Source organism: Triturus cristatus, chromosome 10 (genome assembly GCF_964204655.1).
Source record: "Triturus cristatus chromosome 10, aTriCri1.1, whole genome shotgun sequence".
In the NCBI taxonomy this organism is placed as follows: Eukaryota; Metazoa; Chordata; class Amphibia; order Caudata; family Salamandridae; genus Triturus; species Triturus cristatus.
Genome location: NC_140593.1, coordinates 312,423,181 through 312,442,512, shown reverse-complemented (window position 1 = coordinate 312,442,512; position 19,332 = coordinate 312,423,181). Strand labels below are relative to the sequence as shown.

General features: G+C 45.0%; 1 protein-coding gene across 3 annotated transcripts in view; it reads right to left on the bottom strand.

Annotated features, from left to right (window-relative positions):
- Positions 1 to 19,332, bottom strand: part of ADAM22 (ADAM metallopeptidase domain 22) — a 1,168,071-nt gene that overhangs the window by 471,721 nt on the left and 677,018 nt on the right. For all 3 annotated transcript variants that reach the window (XM_085631338.1, XM_085631339.1, XM_085631337.1), the window contains exons 7-8: positions 7,227 to 7,296; positions 1,462 to 1,532 (exon numbers count right to left, since the gene is read on the bottom strand). In XM_085631338.1, the coding sequence (XP_085487464.1) occupies positions 1,462 to 1,532; positions 7,227 to 7,296 (141 nt within the window). The remainder of the gene's footprint in view (positions 1 to 1,461; positions 1,533 to 7,226; positions 7,297 to 19,332) is intronic.

The window sequence follows — 19,332 nt, the reverse complement described above, 5'->3', positions numbered from 1 at the left end:
ATCGGAAGACTACTCCACCACGAAGGCCAACTTCCACAGGTGCATGATTGGCATCACCAACTGGATGAATAACAACTAACTAAAACTCAACACAGACAAAACAGAATTGCTGATCTTTGAGAACAATACCTTCCCATGCAACGACTCCTGGTGGTCTGCAAAATTAGGACCAGCACCCACTCTGACAGACCATGCTCGTAATCTTGCCATCATCCTGGAGAGCAAGTTCACTGTGAAAAAACAGATCAATGCAGTCTCTATTGCCTGCTTCCTCTCCCTTCGCATGCTCTTTAAGATCTTCAAATGGCTCCCTGTCAACACCAGACGAACCATAAATCAAGCTCTAGTCACCAGCCGGCTGGACCACAGCAACGCACACTATGTAGGAATCACCGTGCAACTCCTGAAGAGACTACAAACCATACAGAATTCAGTGGCCAGACTCATCCTCCACCTCCCCAAATGGACCCACACCAAACCCCATCTCTAGAAGCTCCACTGTCTCCTCATTCCGAAGAGATGTCAATTTAAGATGCTGATCCACACCTAGAAGGCCCTACACAATCAAGGACCAGCATGCATCAACCACTGACTGAACTTCCACAAACCCTCCAGACATCTGCGCTCTGCTTCCCTCTTCCTTGCACACTCCTTGCATTCGCCAAAGTAACAGTGGAGGACGCTCCTTCTCCTACTTCACGGCGAAATCCTGGAACAACCTAGCCCTTCACCTACGGTCCTCATCCTCTCTGCTGGAATGCTGGAAATGACTCAAGACCTGGCTGTTCAACTGAACCCCTTGACAGTTATGTTTTCAGTGCCTGGATACACTCGCCGGTGATTATCCCCACTCTCTGAATGCTGTTTGATTGATTGATTGATAAACGAGTGAGGAGTTGCAAGGACACCACAAAATTTCAACTTTTAGCTACCGTCCTAATGGTTACCGTACCTTTCCCACAACCGAGAACATCTCTGTTTCTACTTATACCCTCAATATTTCCATCTGCAGCTTTAAATGTCCTTCAATCCTGATTCTATGATAAAGGATTTGCCATCAACATTCACAGATGACATTTTAGTCCTTGAAGTTGCATTTGGGCAAGCAAATAAATGTTATGAATGTGGCCCTAAGTGTTCACTCAAAACTTTACTCAGTGACTGCATTTTGTGTTATTTAATTTTCTATGGCCCATGTTAAATGTATGGATGCTACACAGCTTACTTTCATATCAGTGTTCCCACATTTTAGTTAAATGATCACCAAGTAACATATGTAAATATGATCACAAACAGCATGAGTGGCTGGTATTCACTAAAGCAGTGGGAATGCATAGGCCTGCCAAACTGCTCTAAATACACTGCACATATTCCATTTTAACATACCTGTATATTATTAACATCGCTATAAATGAGAATCATATTAGTTTAGTATAGTAAACATTGCAAACTATGACTTACCTGTCTTTTTTTCCTTTTATGTCTTGATTTGAAAAGTATTTGTGTTGAAGTGTCATTCAGTTTCCAAAATTCTAGACAGAAAGCAAATACATTACAAAGAGCAATACTATTTACTATGTAATGTCAAACTAATTTTGACAGCCTGTATACATATAGATATTTTGCTGAAACTTTGTATGATAATGATATGTGACTGAGCATAAATGTTCAATTTTCCAATGTCCTGCTGCACATTTAAATAGACTTGCCTTGTGTACAACCATCTTAAGAGGGTACAATCGTGCAGAATACATAACTTGACAACATGTATTCCAGAAAAAGGGAAATTGTAACAAAGCATAAGCCTAATTATTAGAAATTGTGTTCCTGGCTGGCACAGGTCTGAATCCTGTCCAAGCAGGAACCACAATCCTAATCAGGGTAAGTCACAAACACACCATAAATTAACCTGTGCTCACCCCCTGGTAGTTTGGTACAGAGCAGTCAGGCCTAACTTAAGAGGCAGAAAAAAGAAATAGAGCTTAATTTAATAAACAAAACAAGACCATAATGATAAAAATCCAATAAGTAGAACTGGAGTTATGAATTTTTAAAGAATAAATTGAAACGTTTTGCTTAGAAGCATAAAGCACCAACCCGGGATGTCTGATCATGCTAGACTAGGTCAAATCTAAAAGTTCAAACTGACCATGATGAAGCACAGGTCAAATACATTCCCAGACAAGTCCTGCTAAAGTTTTACCTTCTCAAGAATTGCGGCAAGAGTCACGGTCATGAGGAAAAGTTTGCCGGGACCAAGGAGAGCGTTGCTGCTCTGCGGGGCGCCAAGAGCCACTGGGCATCGCGGACAGACTGGCTGGACCGTTCACGGTCATGAGTGACAATACTTCCTGTATAAAGACACGAACTAGCACCGGCTTGCACTGATCCTTTGTGAGAACAGCACGGTTCCCGAGCAAACAGGCCTGTTCACATAGAGCCCAAAAACTTGATTTCAGGAGCCAAAAAACACTTCCAAGGGCCCAGGACCTGAAAGGCATCTCTTGGGGGTTAGGAGTTCATTGAAGATGGGTCCAGGAGCTGTGGGTAGCTGGTTATGTCCCTGAGACTCAGATCAGGAGGCCAGCAGACCTTTGAGTCACTCTGGGATCCTGGGTTCAAGACGGGTTCCAGGTCCAGTTCTTCTTCCCCAGGCAAGAGTGCACCAGGCAGCAGGTGGGCACAGCAAGACAGCAGCTCCTTCAGAGCAGCAGTCTAGCAGAGTGGCAGTCCTTTCAGCAGCAAAGCAGTACTTCTTCCCAGCAGAGTATCCACAGGTCCAGAAGTATACCGAAGTGGTCGTGTCTGAGGTCCTTATACCCAGTTGGGCCTTTGAAATGGGGGAAACTTCAAAGAAATGCCTTTGAAGTGCACAGAGTCCCTTCCCTCCCTGCCCTGACTCCAGACTCACAACATGTGGGTATGCAGCCCTTTGTGTGGGGACTGAACACAGCCAGGTGTAAGTGTGAGGCTGTGTCCTGCTCCTTCCTCCCATCCTGCCCAGAACGGCCCATCAAGTCACACCTAAGCACCCTTTGTGAGGCTGTCTAGAGGGACTGTACAACGCTCGGCTGTCATCTAACTCAGACGTGTCTTCAGAGACAGGCAGCAGGCACCAGATGGCTTTAGTGAGAATATGTCAACTTTCTAAAAGAGGGGTGAAACCCCAAAACCGGTCCTAGGATGCTTGTTTCCGGTCCAGGGAGGACTTGGCTTGGCAGTTCGGGCTGGACTGTTCAGGGTCCCGAACGCATTCAAGAATGCAATAGCGGTCCCTCTCCTAAAGAAACCAGGGGACGATCCCCTGAATCCATCGAACTATCGCCCCATCTCCCTGCTCCCCTTCTTGGCTAAGATCTTAGAGGCCCATGTCGCTAGGAGTTTATCCAACTTCATTGACCACTCTGAACACCTAGATCCTCACCAAGCAGACTTCCGGCCTGCTCACTCCACTGAGACAGTAATTCTTGCGGTTTTGGATGCTTTACGAGCAAATGCGGACAAGGGCATCCCTCAGGCCTTGGTGCTTCTGGATCTGTCGGACGCTTTTTGCACGGTCGACCATAAAATCCTGATGGACCGTGTCAGACAGGCCGGCATACAGGGTTCAGCCTTCAACTGGATCAAGTCCTTTCTCGAAGGCCGCACCCAAGCAGTACGCCTTGCCCCTTTCACTGCCCCCAAGATAGCTATCACGTGTGGGGTCCCACAAGGATCGTCGCTGTCTCCCCACCTGTTCGATCTTTACCTCCTGCCCTTGATTCAATCTCTAAGAAACAGGAAGGTTACCACATTCAATTACGCTGACGATCTTCAGCTTGTTTTTACTATTGATAATTCCCCTGACTCAATCAAGGAATTTCAAGCCACCATGCTCCATATCCAGCGTTGGATGGACCTGAACCATCTTAAACTTAATCCGGGAAAGACCGAAATTAGTCCTGCCCGGGAAAGGCCAGATCTTCTGGGGCCCACACTATTGGCCGACTACACTGGGACCTCCCCCCACCCCTTCCCCCTCCGTAAAAAGCCTAGGGGTCACCATAAATGCTGATCTCTCACTCAGAGGCCAAGTAGGGGCAGTGGTCTCTACCTTCTTCTTCCAGCTGCACAAAATCAGGAAGATTAGCCACCTGCTCACTCACACCGCTCTCATACAGGTAGTGATTGCCCTGGTACTCTCTCATCTTGACTTTTCTAATTCTATCTACCTCGGCCTGCCATTGTTTTTACTCAAATGTCTCCAGCTGGTACAGAACCAAGCTGCGAGACTAATCCACAAACAGCCTCGATGGCAATTGGCCAGACCTTTACAATCAAAACTTCACTGGCTCCCTATCGCCCAATGTGCAGCCTTCAAGACAGGGTGCCTAATCTTTAAGGCCCTGCATTGTCGGAGCCCTAAATTCATCAGCTGCATGATATCGAGGCATGTCCCCCCCCGCAATCTACGTTCAGCCCACCTCCAGCTGCTATCTACCCCTGCCTTCAAGCTCAAACGCCAGGGAGGATGTAGGCTCTCCTATCTGGCCCCTAAATTATGGAACTCCCTAATACTTGTAATCCGGTCCTGCAACAACCTCCTGGGGTTCAGAAAAATGCTCAAGACATGGCTGTTTGAGCAGGCTCATGCGTAATTCCGTCTCTGCCTTGACACTGCCCAAAGCAAGCGCCATGAAACCTCTCGGTGTACGTGTGCTATAGAAATTCTTGCTAACATAACATAACATGAGGCAACTGAAGCTCTGCCATTGGGTCCGCCAGCTTACCCTGCTCTTTAGATCAGGTGGGGAAATGCACAGAGGGGCAGACTGGACTTTTGGCATTTTTGGGCAAAACTCCTGTAACTGCCCTTCTCCAAATCGTGTCAAATAAGCACATTTCTACAAGCAAGTCTTGAATTATGCTTATTGACAGCAGGTCAACACAGGCCCAAGAAATCGACTAATCCTTTAGTTATGTTGTTTGGAGTACCAACAACAACAAGCATTGGCAAAGACGATATGCCTGACTTGATGGCTATGATATTTGTAGTTATATGATTAATGATTTTTTATTTAGATTTGTTTACAAACATATGGAAAATGAATAAGGGATAAAAGTGAAAAAAGTGATGTTGCCTAAATGTGACGCTAATTTGTTTGCTATAGAAAAGTTAAAAATCTAAATTTACACTGTGCGCCCCAGGTTGGTGTGTGCTGCATGGGTAATAAGTGGCCCAACAGCACTTGCAGCTAACAGTGCGATTTGAAAACTAGGTGAGAGGACAGGTAGCACTGTGTAAAGAAATAAAGATAAACTTTTGCAACAAAATGGGGCTATAAAAGCAGTAAAAGAAAAACAAAGAAAATTGATTTCTAGTCATTGCTTTAAAGCACGCTCATTTTCAGGAGGATATGCAGGTGTGGAGGAAAAATGCCATAACTCTCACAGTGATAGAAACAATGGCTATAGCTGACCCATTGCCACAGGCTGTAAGGTGTTGTGGATGGAAGCAAAATATGAATGGCACCTGAACAGTTCCAATGGCTGTAAAGGCTCAGAGAGGTGGGCGGGCTCTTGAAAGCTGGAGCTTGGCTGGAGCCAGATGCCCGGCTCGGGCCCTCTTGGATACTTGAGGCCAACAAGAGCCGAGCCCAAACACTCCCTCTAAGACAGGGTCAGCGGACAGAGGTTGTGAAAGCCAACATTCTTTTAAACTGATGCATTATCTTTTTGCAATACTATAACAAGAGTATGCAGTTCCTTCCAATTATGCTGGGCCTATGAGCGCTCCTGCCCCCCCCCCCCTTTTTTTCTTGTGAGATATCTGACCAGTAGACAATGTGTCCATGCTGGTGTTTCAGAAAGTTTTAACAAAGTGTTGGCGTTCATAGTCTGTGAAAACCAGCATTGTGTTAAAACGCTAAAAAAAAATAACAAACACAAAGTCCGATGGATCTCACAGCGGGGAGAGTACAGGGGGTTAGGAGGGGAAGATAGGAATGCAACCTTTGCTTTGTTTTTATGCAGATGCTGGTAAATTAGATGTGAGGGGTGAGGGCAAGAGGTAGAAGGATCTTTGTTTTACGAACAAGGTAATCAGTTCAGTTCAAATAACTTTATTTGATTCTTAGAATCATAAAAGTTTACATATATACATAATATAATAAAAACAGTTAAGAATATTTAAAAAGGTTTCCACATGTTCACTTCCATATATTTTGGTGTACCAATACATTTTTTATCAGCTTTTAAAATCAACATACCCCTCCCCAACATAGTTTGTACATTTGACTAGTTCTAATTTGCATTCCTTTTCACAATTCATAACGTTTTCTGATTAAGAATGCAATTCTGATAAAACTAAGCACTGCACTTGAGATTACAGCTGTAGACAATGACCTCAAGTAGTCAAAGCCTTCCTGATAGGAACAGGGCCAAACAGTTTTTAGTACAGGCTTAAAAGAGCAGGCTCTTGGGTCTGCATAAAGTGAGCAAAGCAACACGAGATGCATTGTGCTCTGTTTGGCCTGATTGTTACAAGGACAAGGGACTAGTCTCTCACACCAACCAGCCTGTTTAGGATAGGCCAATAAAAAGTGCAGAGTGCCCAACAGAAATCTAGTCAACAAAAATCATGACTGTACATGTAAAGTAAAAGACAGATAAAATTTCTAATGTCTTAGCACCCCACCATCCAACATGCCCCGGTCCTGATTAGCCATGCTTAATTCAATACGGTATGCATTTTTAATAATCATTTTCGTATTAGGTTGGATGGTATCTGGGTTGTTATAGTATTCGTCTAGGCCAATTTTATAAAAGGTATCATAATGTGAGATAAAAAAATAAAACACATATGTTCATGGTTCCCATGCTGATTTTTTTTTCCAGCCTAAAAAAAATCAGATAGCGGAAATCACCTCGGAGTGAATACCGGCATCGAGATTGATGTCCGCCTCGCGGCAAGGTCCGCACATGCCTGGCAGACAGCTAAAGTTGTACAGCCAACTCTAAAATAATGGGATGATCAATTTCTGAGACTAAAATACTGACTGAAACTTTGAGAAATGTTGTCTGTGTTGTAAAATATAATAGACACTGTCCTTTGCACAAAAAGTACACTCTATTGTGGCTTACAACCCCCTCCCCCCTCCCCCCCCCCCATGAAAACAGCAGTTTGTACAAGACCTCACTAGCAACAACAAACAAGTACAGGTATTTGAGACCGCAGACCAACATACCCGATGGTAGTTCATCCCGTAGAGATTCCAGCACTTTTGATTTGTAAAGGGAATGGAACTGGAGGCTTTCCTAAAAAGAAAAGGACAGAGAAGATGCCATAAATGAACTGATACACGACAATGATAGAAGCTGATCCTTTCAGCATAAGAAAATTACTTTGTCAATAAATTGGGTTCAAGTTCTCTGAGTAAGGACTGTCTCCTTGGTAACAGCTAACAAGAACCCCACTCTATCATTACCGTTCACTGAGATTGGGTGACATAGCTTACTGCAATACCACCTAGTTGTTCTTTTAAAAAAAAGCTGTCCTGTCTATTACAGAGATACTGGGCACAAATTCAGATTATAGGCATCGAGGGCTGTGCATTGTCCTTGTCGATGCAGTAAAGTGCTGTCGTATAGCAAGGTGCATGTCTTTAGTTTGTTTGCAAGTGCCAATTAGCAAGCAGTGTTAGCCGTTGTAAATCACTGACGAATGCCCATAAAAGTTGGACCTGGAGAACACGCAATACAACCCCTCTATTGATCTTTGGAAAGTATTGCAATGTGTTGCATTGTGGCCACAGTGATTTACAAAGCTATTTTCACATGCTGCGAACAGGTGCTGTGATGGCGCAAAGATAGCCGCTATAAAACAGCCCTGGTTTAGTATATTGGGTCCGTATTACCCAAGAGGCAATTGGTGCCCAGTTGTGCCACTGCACAGTCATACGAGTGCCCGGACCAGTTTAGGCCGTGATGTCTACAGTGCAAGCACTAACTCCATGAATAGGCCTATCTACTACAGGTTGTACAGAAAAGAAACATCAAGCAGCAGTTCACGTGCTGTTCTGTGATACTGTGCAAGGGCCCCTAACATCTGGGGCCACTGGCACCGACTCATGGGGTGTCACAGTGTTGTGCCTGCCTCCCTCACTATCAGTGTCTCGGAGCTTAGTTGTGCTATAGCTAGGTTTGTTTACATAAAATGATATGGGTGGACCTGCAGAATAAACATATGCATCGCCTTGTATAAACAAATTAACCGGTTAATGCAAAAATAGCTTGTAAGCCCTGCTTAAGGCCCGCAAGTCCTGATTCTTGATGAAACATTAGACCAGGCCAAGAGTCACTTGCAGGACACACCTTTAAGGGAGGAGCAATGTCTTATGCCAATGACATGAACCTCAGACGGCTGATGTTGGCATCGTGTCTTGAAGAAGAGTGGTGAATTGTGGATTTTAGCTGAGGGTAATTTGTTTCCCTGTTGGTGGCTAAGGTTTTCTTTGTCATTGATACTGCCAAAAGCAACCTTTGACAGACTAGAAGGAGATACCCTAAATGCAATCACCTTAACGGGCCCTAGATGATCTAACTTCTAAATTTCTCTTGATTTTCTGGGCCACTTGCTGATTACACTGAGATACACAGATTTCCCCACTCTGATTCTCATAGTCAGACATGCACTATTTGCTACCTCTAAATGGAGGCCCACCCCAACCAAAGAATATCCACCCACGGATATTCCTTGCATAGATAGGGGACCAGAAACATTGATTTAGGGAAAATGTCGGACCTGGTTCCTTAGGCAGCGCCCTGCTAACAGTATCTGGCACATTTCTGTCCAATGTTAAGGGTGAAAGGTCATGCAGATCATTGTATTTATTGCTTTAGAATAGTAGAAGAAGCAATTTTATTCTTCTAGTACAAATGCAAAACAACATAGCCCAAAATTCACAGAAAAAAATTAACCAGAGGAGCATGACTCTGATGTAACTGGTTTTGTATCTTCTGTAGGCATATAATGCCGGAGGCCTCCAAAAATGGAGATTGAACAACAGAATATGTTACGAGTAGAATCATGCGCTGGATAACTTGTTAAAAAAGATACATTTATCAAGTCATTAATAACTAAGTAACCAATGCTGTAGATGTTATTTCAGTCCTCGTCTGCTTATGTGTTATTATGTACGTATACTTACAAAGTGCATACGTAGTAAGAAGGCAATGCTGCAATCAGCATAATGATAAGAGGTGTGGAAAAGTTGAAAAATGTGCAAGAGAACAGGTGCACAATGATTTAAGGATGTGTAAGTCTCATGTGGAAGGGAGGGCTCTTGGGTAAACTTCTTAGGTGTGGAAACACGGCTACCTGGAAGGCTCCATATCTGTGGCTGAGATCTTTGAAAAGAGGGGTTTTTATCTTACTTCTAAACTGCAGGAGACATAGGGTTGAGCTAAGATACAAAGGGATGTTCTTCTAAAGCCTGGCTGGAATGCTTGCGAAGGCTTGATTTCTAGTCTTTTATTTTTTCACATTTCTCTATTTCACATTCAGTATTGTGGTTGATCCAGGTGTTTCTTTGGATTGACAGGTTCCCAAATTCCCGCAGACAGCAGCAGGTCTTGAAGATGATGTGAGCGTGAAGTGATAGCAAGCGCAGGTCAGACAGAGTGGGAATGATAGGTTTGAGTTTCTATAGGCCTTTCCCAACGTGCAGCACAATCTTTAGTGAATACAGAGTGAAGCTGGGGATACTGGCAACTAGCCCATTGCCTCATTCCAGGTAGGAGAGATATAAAGCTTTGATGGAATGTCTGAAGTCCAGCTCAAGAAATTAGGGCTTTAGTCTGCCTACCGATGAAAGCTGGTACTGGCCTTTTTATGTTTTCTTGAGTTTGAACAAAAAGGGCACTGTCACTGATGAATCTGGGAACTTTTGTATATTGGGGACTTTGGTATGGCTCCATCCACCTTCCTATCAGACAGCCAGTCTTGAATTTGGACATATTTGGTGTTGCTGGAAATAAGGATGAAGCCTGTTTTTGTTGGATTGAGTTTGAAGAAGACGCATGGCATCCAGGCTTGGATGACAGGGTGTTTACTTGAGTTTGTGTACGATTCTGTTTGCGGAGACTTTCAGACAAATGTTGCGTGCAGTCAGTGTATGGTTGAATCTTCCTTCTTTGGTTGGCAAGAAGTCCAAGAGGATCATGTAGAGATTGAAAACCAGCACGAGATGGAGGTCCAGTAATGCACTCTGGGTGGACATTATTGAAGTGTGTGGTTCCAGAGAAGTTCAAAAGATGTTGTCTATGACTTGATGATTACCAATGTTAAAAACTGCTGCAAAATAAAGTGGGACCAGAGGGATGCACTGCCATTTTCTCTCATGTCATGAGTATTGTCCATAACTTGAATTGCTGTCATCTCAGCGATGTAGAGCGTTGTTGAGCTGGACTGTTAGTCATGAAGGTTATTGTTGTCAATTTAGCTTTGTGGTTGGATGGTGAATTCTTTCTAAGTTAGCTTCCCATGGAATAGCAAGTTGGAAATTGGTCAATAGTTGACAAGATTGTCAGGGTCAAGAATTACTTTCTGCAGTAAATGCACAATGTATTCTGTTCTGGGAGTGCTTCTGAATACACCCTGTGCAAAGGAGATATTGAGTTATTGAGGAGTGGTGTAAAACTCTCTTCAGAGATGGACTTTACAGTAGAATACACCAGGGTGTAATATATTTATATGGAGTGCTTAGGGGTGGGAAGGATTTCAGTGAGGTCTTCATTTTGGTGTACCTAGACAGATATTCACTTTGACATGCGGTATGTTGAGTTGGAGGAGTGCTGGTAACTAATTGATGCTGTCAATCTTGTCGACCCAATCAGTGAACTGACGAATGGCATGCTATTGTTGTGTTGTGGTATCTCAGGGTCTGCAAGTGGACTGTCACTATGTCTTATTAACATGGCACCTAAACTTTTGGAGGGGGGACTGTGGCTTGGATGGGGAAGATGACAGATGCAAATCCTTGCAGCTCCAATCAAGGCCAAGAACATAACATCTATGGTACATACTTTTAAATGCTGACAATGCTTTAACAGCAAGGTATGGCACCTGGAATGTTCAGGCACAATTAGAAGTAGCCACCCCAGGGTGGAATGCAATACTCTTGCAAAACGTAGAGGAAATGTGCCTCCAACTTCCTCATTAATGCAACGTGCAAGGGAGGCTTCAGCAGGGGAAGATGCAGGCCTACTACCACCGCCTGAGTTACAGAGGCCGGGAGAAATAGGAGAAGCACTTTGGAGGTGGAACACCTTGCAGGGGTAAGATGAGCAAAACAGATGGCAGAAAGTGAAACTGCTCAGGAAGGGAATGAGCAGTCAAGAGGACTGTGAGCAGGATGGGTAGCCGAAACTGCAAGGTTGTGTATTAGGAAATGAGAGGCGCTCCAGCTGAGGGGAATCCAAGAGGCAGTGAGGGAGATGTTTCGTCACACGGAGAGCACACATGTTGCCTGCCACACATGATCCACTGAAAGCACAGAAGACAAGCGAGAATGCTAGCAGCAGGCTATGAAGTGAAAACAAGCTACAGAGCCAGGCCCAAAGCCAACAAATGAGAGACCTAAGACACGTGGATCAGAAGAAATGCCCAACAGGAGGGGCAGGTGGCTGGGGAGGTATGTCTGGCAGTGTCAAGACAAAGCAAGCAGACAGCACAGAATGATGCTCCCTGGAAAGAGAAGCAATGGTGCACAGAACTATAAGTATAGAGTGTGATTCAGAAAGATCACAGTCCGGAAAGGGACTGGTCTGCTGGCTGACTTACTCTCAGGACCAGCCATGGATTCAGCTCTGCCACACAGGGTCTGAGCTAGGTGACCCAATGCACGGGGGGAAAACCCAAATTTGCACCTGGAGGTGCACATGAGGAGATGTCCATTAGTGTGGGGTCACACATGAACAGGGGCCATGGGGGTATATGAGGGGAGACTACTAAAAGGAATGAAGAGAATGGCAGGGTGCCACAGGGAAAGAATGGAGGACAGCATCAATCTGCAACTAGGGGAATGAGACAGACCTGCCGCAGTAAGAGAGGTGAACCACAAAGTTTGGGGTCACCAGAGTGACTGCCAGTGTGTAATCATCGCTCTTCCACTGGACAGACAGTTGGCTAATCATCAACAACCCTTGCCAAAGATATTGGGGTCAATGCCTCCAAAACCCACCACTAGAGCAGCCGCGGTCGCTGCAGGTAAGAGCGGTGGGGCGGTGGAGCCGGGTGGGGGGTATTTCGAGAGACGACCACAGGGGAAAAATAAATAAAAAATTCATTTTCCCTCGTGGTGTTTTCCTGAAATCCCCCCCCAGCCCGCCTCACCGCCTCGCCGCTCTCACCTGCAGCGGCCGTGGCTACACTAGAGGACAAAAGGATAATGGCAGCTACTGCACAAAAACTGTAGCCTGTGGGTAAGGACAGTCCTGACATCCAAACATGGCTGCTAAATCAGCAAAGAGAAGTCACTAAAGAGGAATCTCACTAACTAGAAACACTTAAAATGGCTCCTCCAAGGAACAAGAAATGAATGGAAAGAGAACTTAAAACTTGAACTGCTAGAAATTTGCTAGGGCATTATGGAAATTGTATCCTCACTGAGGTTAAATGTTGCCGAGTTGAGCAAAGAGTGGATGAAATAGTGGAGAAAACAACAACTCTGGAAAGAGAGAGGTCACCTGTCAGTAGAAATGCTTGCAGTTAATAAAGACCAAATCTGCACGTTGATGAACAAATGTGAAGATGTGGAAACCTGTCCTGGACACAAAAATATTAGGATGCAAAACATTAAAGAGAAAGCAGGTAATAATACCAGAGATTAAATTAAAATCCTATTTGCTCAGATTCTAACTTTAAGCAAGGAGAAGTGGGCACTGGGGGCATACATGAAGTAGGGCAAGGAAAGTTGCCATGAAGCCCACACCAAAGGATATTCTAGTTAGGAAAACTTCCTTTTTTCTGAAAAATGCCATTGATGGAAGGAGTCCAGCGCCAGGCACCTATAACATACAATAATACATAATCATTTATCACAAATAACTCTCATGAAAAGACGGGTCTTTGAACCCTGATAATGCATTAATGGACAAAACAAAAACAGAATCTGGTGAACTTTTTCATGCGGACTCCAATTTCAGGTAGGTGAAAAGGTCCATTACATAACGTGGGTACAAAGAGGCCTGAAAGCGCCTGGTATCGAAATGCTGGACGAAACCATTGCCCAATCGAGCCAATCAATGGACAGGGAACGCACAAGACACATGCCAGACTGGCAAAACAATGTTAATGCTTGAATAGGAGATGGAAAACTGACATAGCTAAGAAAATGGTGCAGAAGGCTAAAGAAGACTTTAGAAATCCAGCGACACTTCAGGAAACTCCAGAATATATAGGCAACAGTAACCCAGACAAGAAAATCTGACCAAAACTGCAACATAATGTTGAACACTGGTTCAGCCAGGGAGGAAGCATTCAACTTGAGTATGGAAGGAGTTAAGTTGGTCACAGGTATCTGTGGAATTGAGCTCAAATCAGAGCTCTGGTTAACAATAATCCATGTTTTCCATACTGAGGAGTTGAGTTCAAGTCAGAATTACTGTTAATGATGTTGCATGTGGATATGTCAATGGCTGTATTAGTGAGTTAAAGGGTGTATGAGTGGCAGTATGGGTGAGCAGGTGGATGTGTGTGTAGATCTATAAATCAGACAGTGGGTGTGTAAGTACTGGTATGGGTCTGTGAATGGGTTTGTAAATGGTTGTGTGGGAGTAGCAGTGGGTTTATAAAAGATTCTACAGTGGTATGAGTGGGTGCATCAGGTTGGTGTCATTTTCCCTTGTCCTGACACAGTCCACTGAGAAACAGCATAACCTTCTTTTTCTAATACTTCAATCAGGGCACCTATGCTGGACCTCCCTCTATGCTGATAGAGGAAAAAGCCCCACAGTCCCTTCTTTGTGTATTGATTTCAGCACGGCTAAACCCCGTGGGACTTTGTTGGTGGGTAAGACCTGTTCTGTCACCCGCTAGCTCTACATTCGAGTGGTAGTTCCTATTTTATTCTATCTTCCCCACGATTCCCTGAAAACCCTAACATGGAAGGTCAGGGTCTAGGCTATGGAGAAGATCTAGCAGCAGAGATATTGAGGGCCCCATCGATTCTGGGAGCAGATAGTCGTGGCGCTACGGGAAGCCAGTCGGAAGATTGGCAGTCTCTCTCAACCATGAAAAGAGAATGGGTTAGGATAACCCTGCAAGGAGCACTAATGACGGAATACTTAAGGGCCAATATATCACCCAATGGTTTGGTTGTCAAGAACTTTCCAAGAATCTTCTTGGAGGATGTCTTGTTCAAGACAGAGTGCTCCCAGATCTCATGGAAATGCACGAGGGACCTACTTATACTGGTAATCAGCACGGCTAAGAGGCTAGCCGATCAATTACTGGCACAGATACAAATAGCTGAGAGTACCCTTAAAAGTGCGCTACCAGGCCCCAGCTTTAAATCCAAACTCACAGAACTAAACAACGAGATTGCTGAACATAAGGAATACCTTATGAAGCAAAAGGTGGTCAAACTTGAGAAAGATATCCGGTGCTTTGACAAAGAGAAGGTATACCCATACCTCAAGCAGGATTTTGTACCACCTGACTTGAGTAATCTCTCAGATACCAGCACAAATTCCACCAGATGGGGCTCATCCAGCAATAGTGACTCCAGCGGAGAGAACTGGAACACTAATCAAACTAGAAGGGGTGGTAGCAAGGATACTTTGGGTACCAGCCACCACAGTACCAGGGACCAGCTTACTGGCAATACCCCACATACCCCCAGGGCCCACTTCAATTCGGCCCCCCAGGCATGGGCACTCACCGTGTGGCACTGTTTTTAAAACCTTTTATTATGTTCTTAACTTTGGTGGCTTTCACAATTCACTGATTAAAAAGCTAAATTAGAGTCACAAGGGAAATGATACTGTATATATACCCTAATGTGTACCTCACCATTATGACCAATGTCACCCTTTTCTCCCCACACAGGTAGTTCCAGGTTTGACAGGTACACGAATAGGTAGTAATTTGGTTGATGTGAGTATGATGCCATGTCGCCAACCTTAGAGTGTAGATAGTCTTCACAGTATAGGTCCTGACGAATCGCATGTAGACTTTTACTTTAAGCAAGAAACATGTTAACCTCATTGCACCAACAGAGACGCTTAGACCTAAGACATAATACTTAGCCAAGCGTCGCATTGTTCATTTTTAACTAGGGTAGGAGACTTATTGATTAAAAATTATTCTCACAGGTACTCCGAGCCTTATTTTAAATCACACACTCAATCCATACATCTACCTAGTTCTGGCCCCTCACCCCCACTTCACCATATGGCTATTGGAAGAAGATCTCCGCTATAGTGCCCCTACTACAGAGAGCCCGTTGGGTATTGTACTGCCGACGCAACGAGAAGCAGTGCAGATGATGAAGCATGACACCCGATTGGGTGTGTGAGGGCATTACAATCCAATAAATGGACCCCCAACTCTGAAGCAATGCGGTCAGGTCGGTGTCATTTTCCCTTGTCCTGACACAGTCCACTGAGGAACAGCATAACCTTCTTTTTCTAATACTTCAATCAGGTCACCTATGCTGGACCTCCCTCTATGCTGATAGAGGAAAAAGCCCCACAGTCCCTTCTTTGTGTATTGCTGTGGTGTATGTCATCACTGATGTCATGAATGATGTCATTTGAGATGCCATTAGTGATGTCATCAGTGATGTCACTGACCATGTCATGAGTGATGTAATATGTGAGGTCGCAAGTTATAGTTAACTCAGCTAACTATAACGGCTGAATTTCTCTGGTTCTGTATGAGTAAAATCTGACCCTAACTATAACGTCCCTGTAACCTTTAGTTTTTTTAATGAATATATATATATATATATATATATTCACTGAAAAAACATAGGTTTCAGGCATGTTATAGTTAGAAATTAGCATTTTAAAAACCTTAGAAATTCACTGAAAAAAACACAGGTTTCAGGGACGTTATAGTTAGTTGGACATTTTACTCGTACAAAACCAGTGAAATGTGAAATTCGGCCGTTATAGTTAGTTCAGCTAACTATAACTCGCACCCCCACAATGCACTGCTGATAATGTCACATATTACATCACTCATGACATGGTCAGTGACATCACTGATGACATCTCAAATGACATCACTGATGACATCACCCAGTGACTGCGTGTTTCTGTAAAATTTAAATATGTTTAATATATATAGACCAAGGTGTATTGAAGAATGAGTGGGTGTATGAGTGTCTGAATGAATGATTTAGTAGGTGCATGACTGGCTCTATAAGTGAGTGATTAAAAGTATCTTACTGAATGCATGGGTTAGTGACTAAACTGTGTGAATGTCTGTATCAGTCTGTCTGTTGGTGTGTAAGCAGCTGCATGGGTTGGTGAATAGCTACATGAGTGTCTATATGGGTTATTGATTGGTTGTCTGAGTATCTGTATGGGTGCCTGAGTGTTTGTATGGGTGGGGGGTGTGAGACTCTGTGCATAGATGTGTGAGTGGGTGATTCACTAGGTGTATGGATTCAAGAGTGCATCTGTGGTGGACTGTATGGGTAGGTGAGTGTGTGTATGGGTGTGTTGGTGAGTGAATGGATGTTTCAGTGGTACATGTGTGAGTAATTACAAATGTGAAAGGCAGTATGTCTGAGTGTTGAAGTATATAAATGACTATATGTGAGTGTGAGTGATTGTGAGAGTAACTCTATGGATGAGTGACTATTGTAGGAAGGTGGAATCTGACTGCTGGTTGCCCCCACTTTTTTCCTGGTGTTTTGCTGATTTTTGACTTAGTTTGGCTGGGAACCTGCTATTCAGGTCCCCAGCCTATCTGCTTTCTCTTATAAATTGATTCCCTGTACTTTAGGTACACCACAGATTGGATCCTGAGGTACCGTTGTGAGTCCCTAGTATATGGTATACTATGTAGTATTATGACACCCTTGGAAAGCCACCCAAAATGACACCACAGGTCTGCTACTGCAGCCTGGGTAAGGTGGGCAAGCACCCCTTGCTGTGATATGGGTTACCTATATTACTACATATATACTCACACATAAACATATAAGTCACTCCTATGGCAGGCCTTATCAATCCTGAAGGCAGAGTGCTTTCTTCTTATGTGAGAGGGTGCCCCTGCATGAGCAGAGCCCCTCTGCAGTGTTTGGAGACCCTTCTCTGATGCTGTTTGTAATGCAGCCTGACCATATACTCTTAAGTGCATTATAACCTCGCGGTAAATGCTAACTTTGGGATGGCTGCACAGAAACATGTCGTATTTGGTGTCAAACGCTTTGGAATCCTACCCCCCCCCCCCCCCCGCCAGTTCTTGGGGTAGAATTCCACCCTTCTAGAGGGAAAGACATGGTAGTACTGGGTTACCAGGTAGGAACTTAACAGAGCCCTGGCATCACAAAATGGATGCTGCAGCCACAGACACGGGTCTGGCCTCCTGCTGCTGACCGAAACTCCGGCAGGGGAGGCCTGGACAATAGGTTTCCTGTCACAGGGAGGTGTAACCACCTCCCAGACAGGCTGATGTGTATTGGGGCTGGGTGGGAGCACTCTCTGAGTACTTTGAAGTCCTGCACTGGTGGCAAATTTGGTGTCCATGTGCATAGTCCAGCTCAAACCGGTTCAGGGGCTTCCAGTCCCTGCTCTGGCGCAACACTGGACAAAGGAAATGGGTGTAACCACCCCTCTTTCCAAGCCCTCCCATAGGTGGGTCCCCAGAGCTAGTCCAGCCCCTTCCTTAGATATAAGTAAGGAACCTCTGTAACCAGAGCTTTAGATATCCCTGGACGAAACTCTGAAGCTGAATCCTGGAACTTCGACTCTCTACTCAAGACTAAAGGACTGAAGAAATCTCCCTTGGGGTCAAGGAGTGGCTCCCCTGCTTAGCAGGCACCAACGAAGCAATTTGCCAGTCTGCATTATCGAAGCTCCCGCCGGACTCCAAAGCATTTGCAGCCCAGGAAGAGGATTTCCAGACATTTCAGAGGCCGACCAGAGTCCCCAGCAAAGCTGAGACCCGCAGCCCTCGTGAGTAGTGTGGAACCGGAACTCCTGGTCACGGTGCATTTCTGCAAGTGCATTGACTTCTCGACGTCTCTTGAAGTCGTCCTTGGCCTCACTTGTAGCCCCCACCTCGAGCACTGAATCCACCAAAGATTGTCGGCCTAGTCACCCTGAGTGACCCGTGGGCGGCCATTTTGTGTTTCGTCTCGAGGTCCCTTCGTGATCCCTCTCCCTGGTCCGTTGACTGGTGGGTCCCTGAGGGGGTAACTTTGTATTTCCTTGTGCTTCACTGGTTGCTCCAGACGTGCCCTGACTCCCAACCAAGTGGTGAGTCCCACAGTCCTTGCTGGTCTGCACCGAAGCATCTTTCTCGTTTCTACGTGGGGTGCTGTTGCCAAGGCTTGTTGTGTCCAATCCGGGCACCGACGCTGCAGCACTCGACAGCTCGAATCCAGCTCCTGGTCGTCCTTGATGCCTCCGGGTCCCCGTGGCTGAAGAGTCAAGCTTCACCTTCTTGACCTGAAATCACCTGACATCGGTGGGCATCTGTCCATCGCCTTCCTGGTCACTGGGTAGTGACCCAGACTCTGTCCCCTCTGCTTTCAGGTTCTTCTCATCTTCGATCCAGGCTTGGATCTCTTCGGACACTTCACATCTTCCCAGCAGCAGCACTTCTTCGCCAGCTCCCATTGAAATCGACAACGCGACCTGACACCAAAAGACACCTATGCCCACGTCTTCCCTGGGTGAGGTAACACGAGTACTCCGGTGCTCCCATGGGTGCTAGCCCTAGAACGTCCTTAGTCCAAAAGAGTTTGGTCTTAACTCAATTCTAAGTGTCCCTAATCTTTAAAAATCTAACCGTGACTTTCCCCATAGAAGCTAATGGGAGCTCGCAGCTGTGTTCACACGGCCCCCGTGGGTGCCCGGTGTCAATACCTTGGGTGGTTCCTTGGGGTCCCAGCGATTCTACAGGCCCTAGGTCTTGTGTCTAGTTAAGTCGTGGTTCCTGTACCACTATTTTAGTATATGGTTTGGCTTGCTCCTAGGGCCTGACATGTATTTGTGCTATTTTACTGCCATATTTGAAGTGTAACTTATGTGTTTTGACCTCTAGTCTCATAAAGAGACTAGGAGGGTGTGTTTAGTAATAAATACATATATTTTAGACATATACCTGGTGTG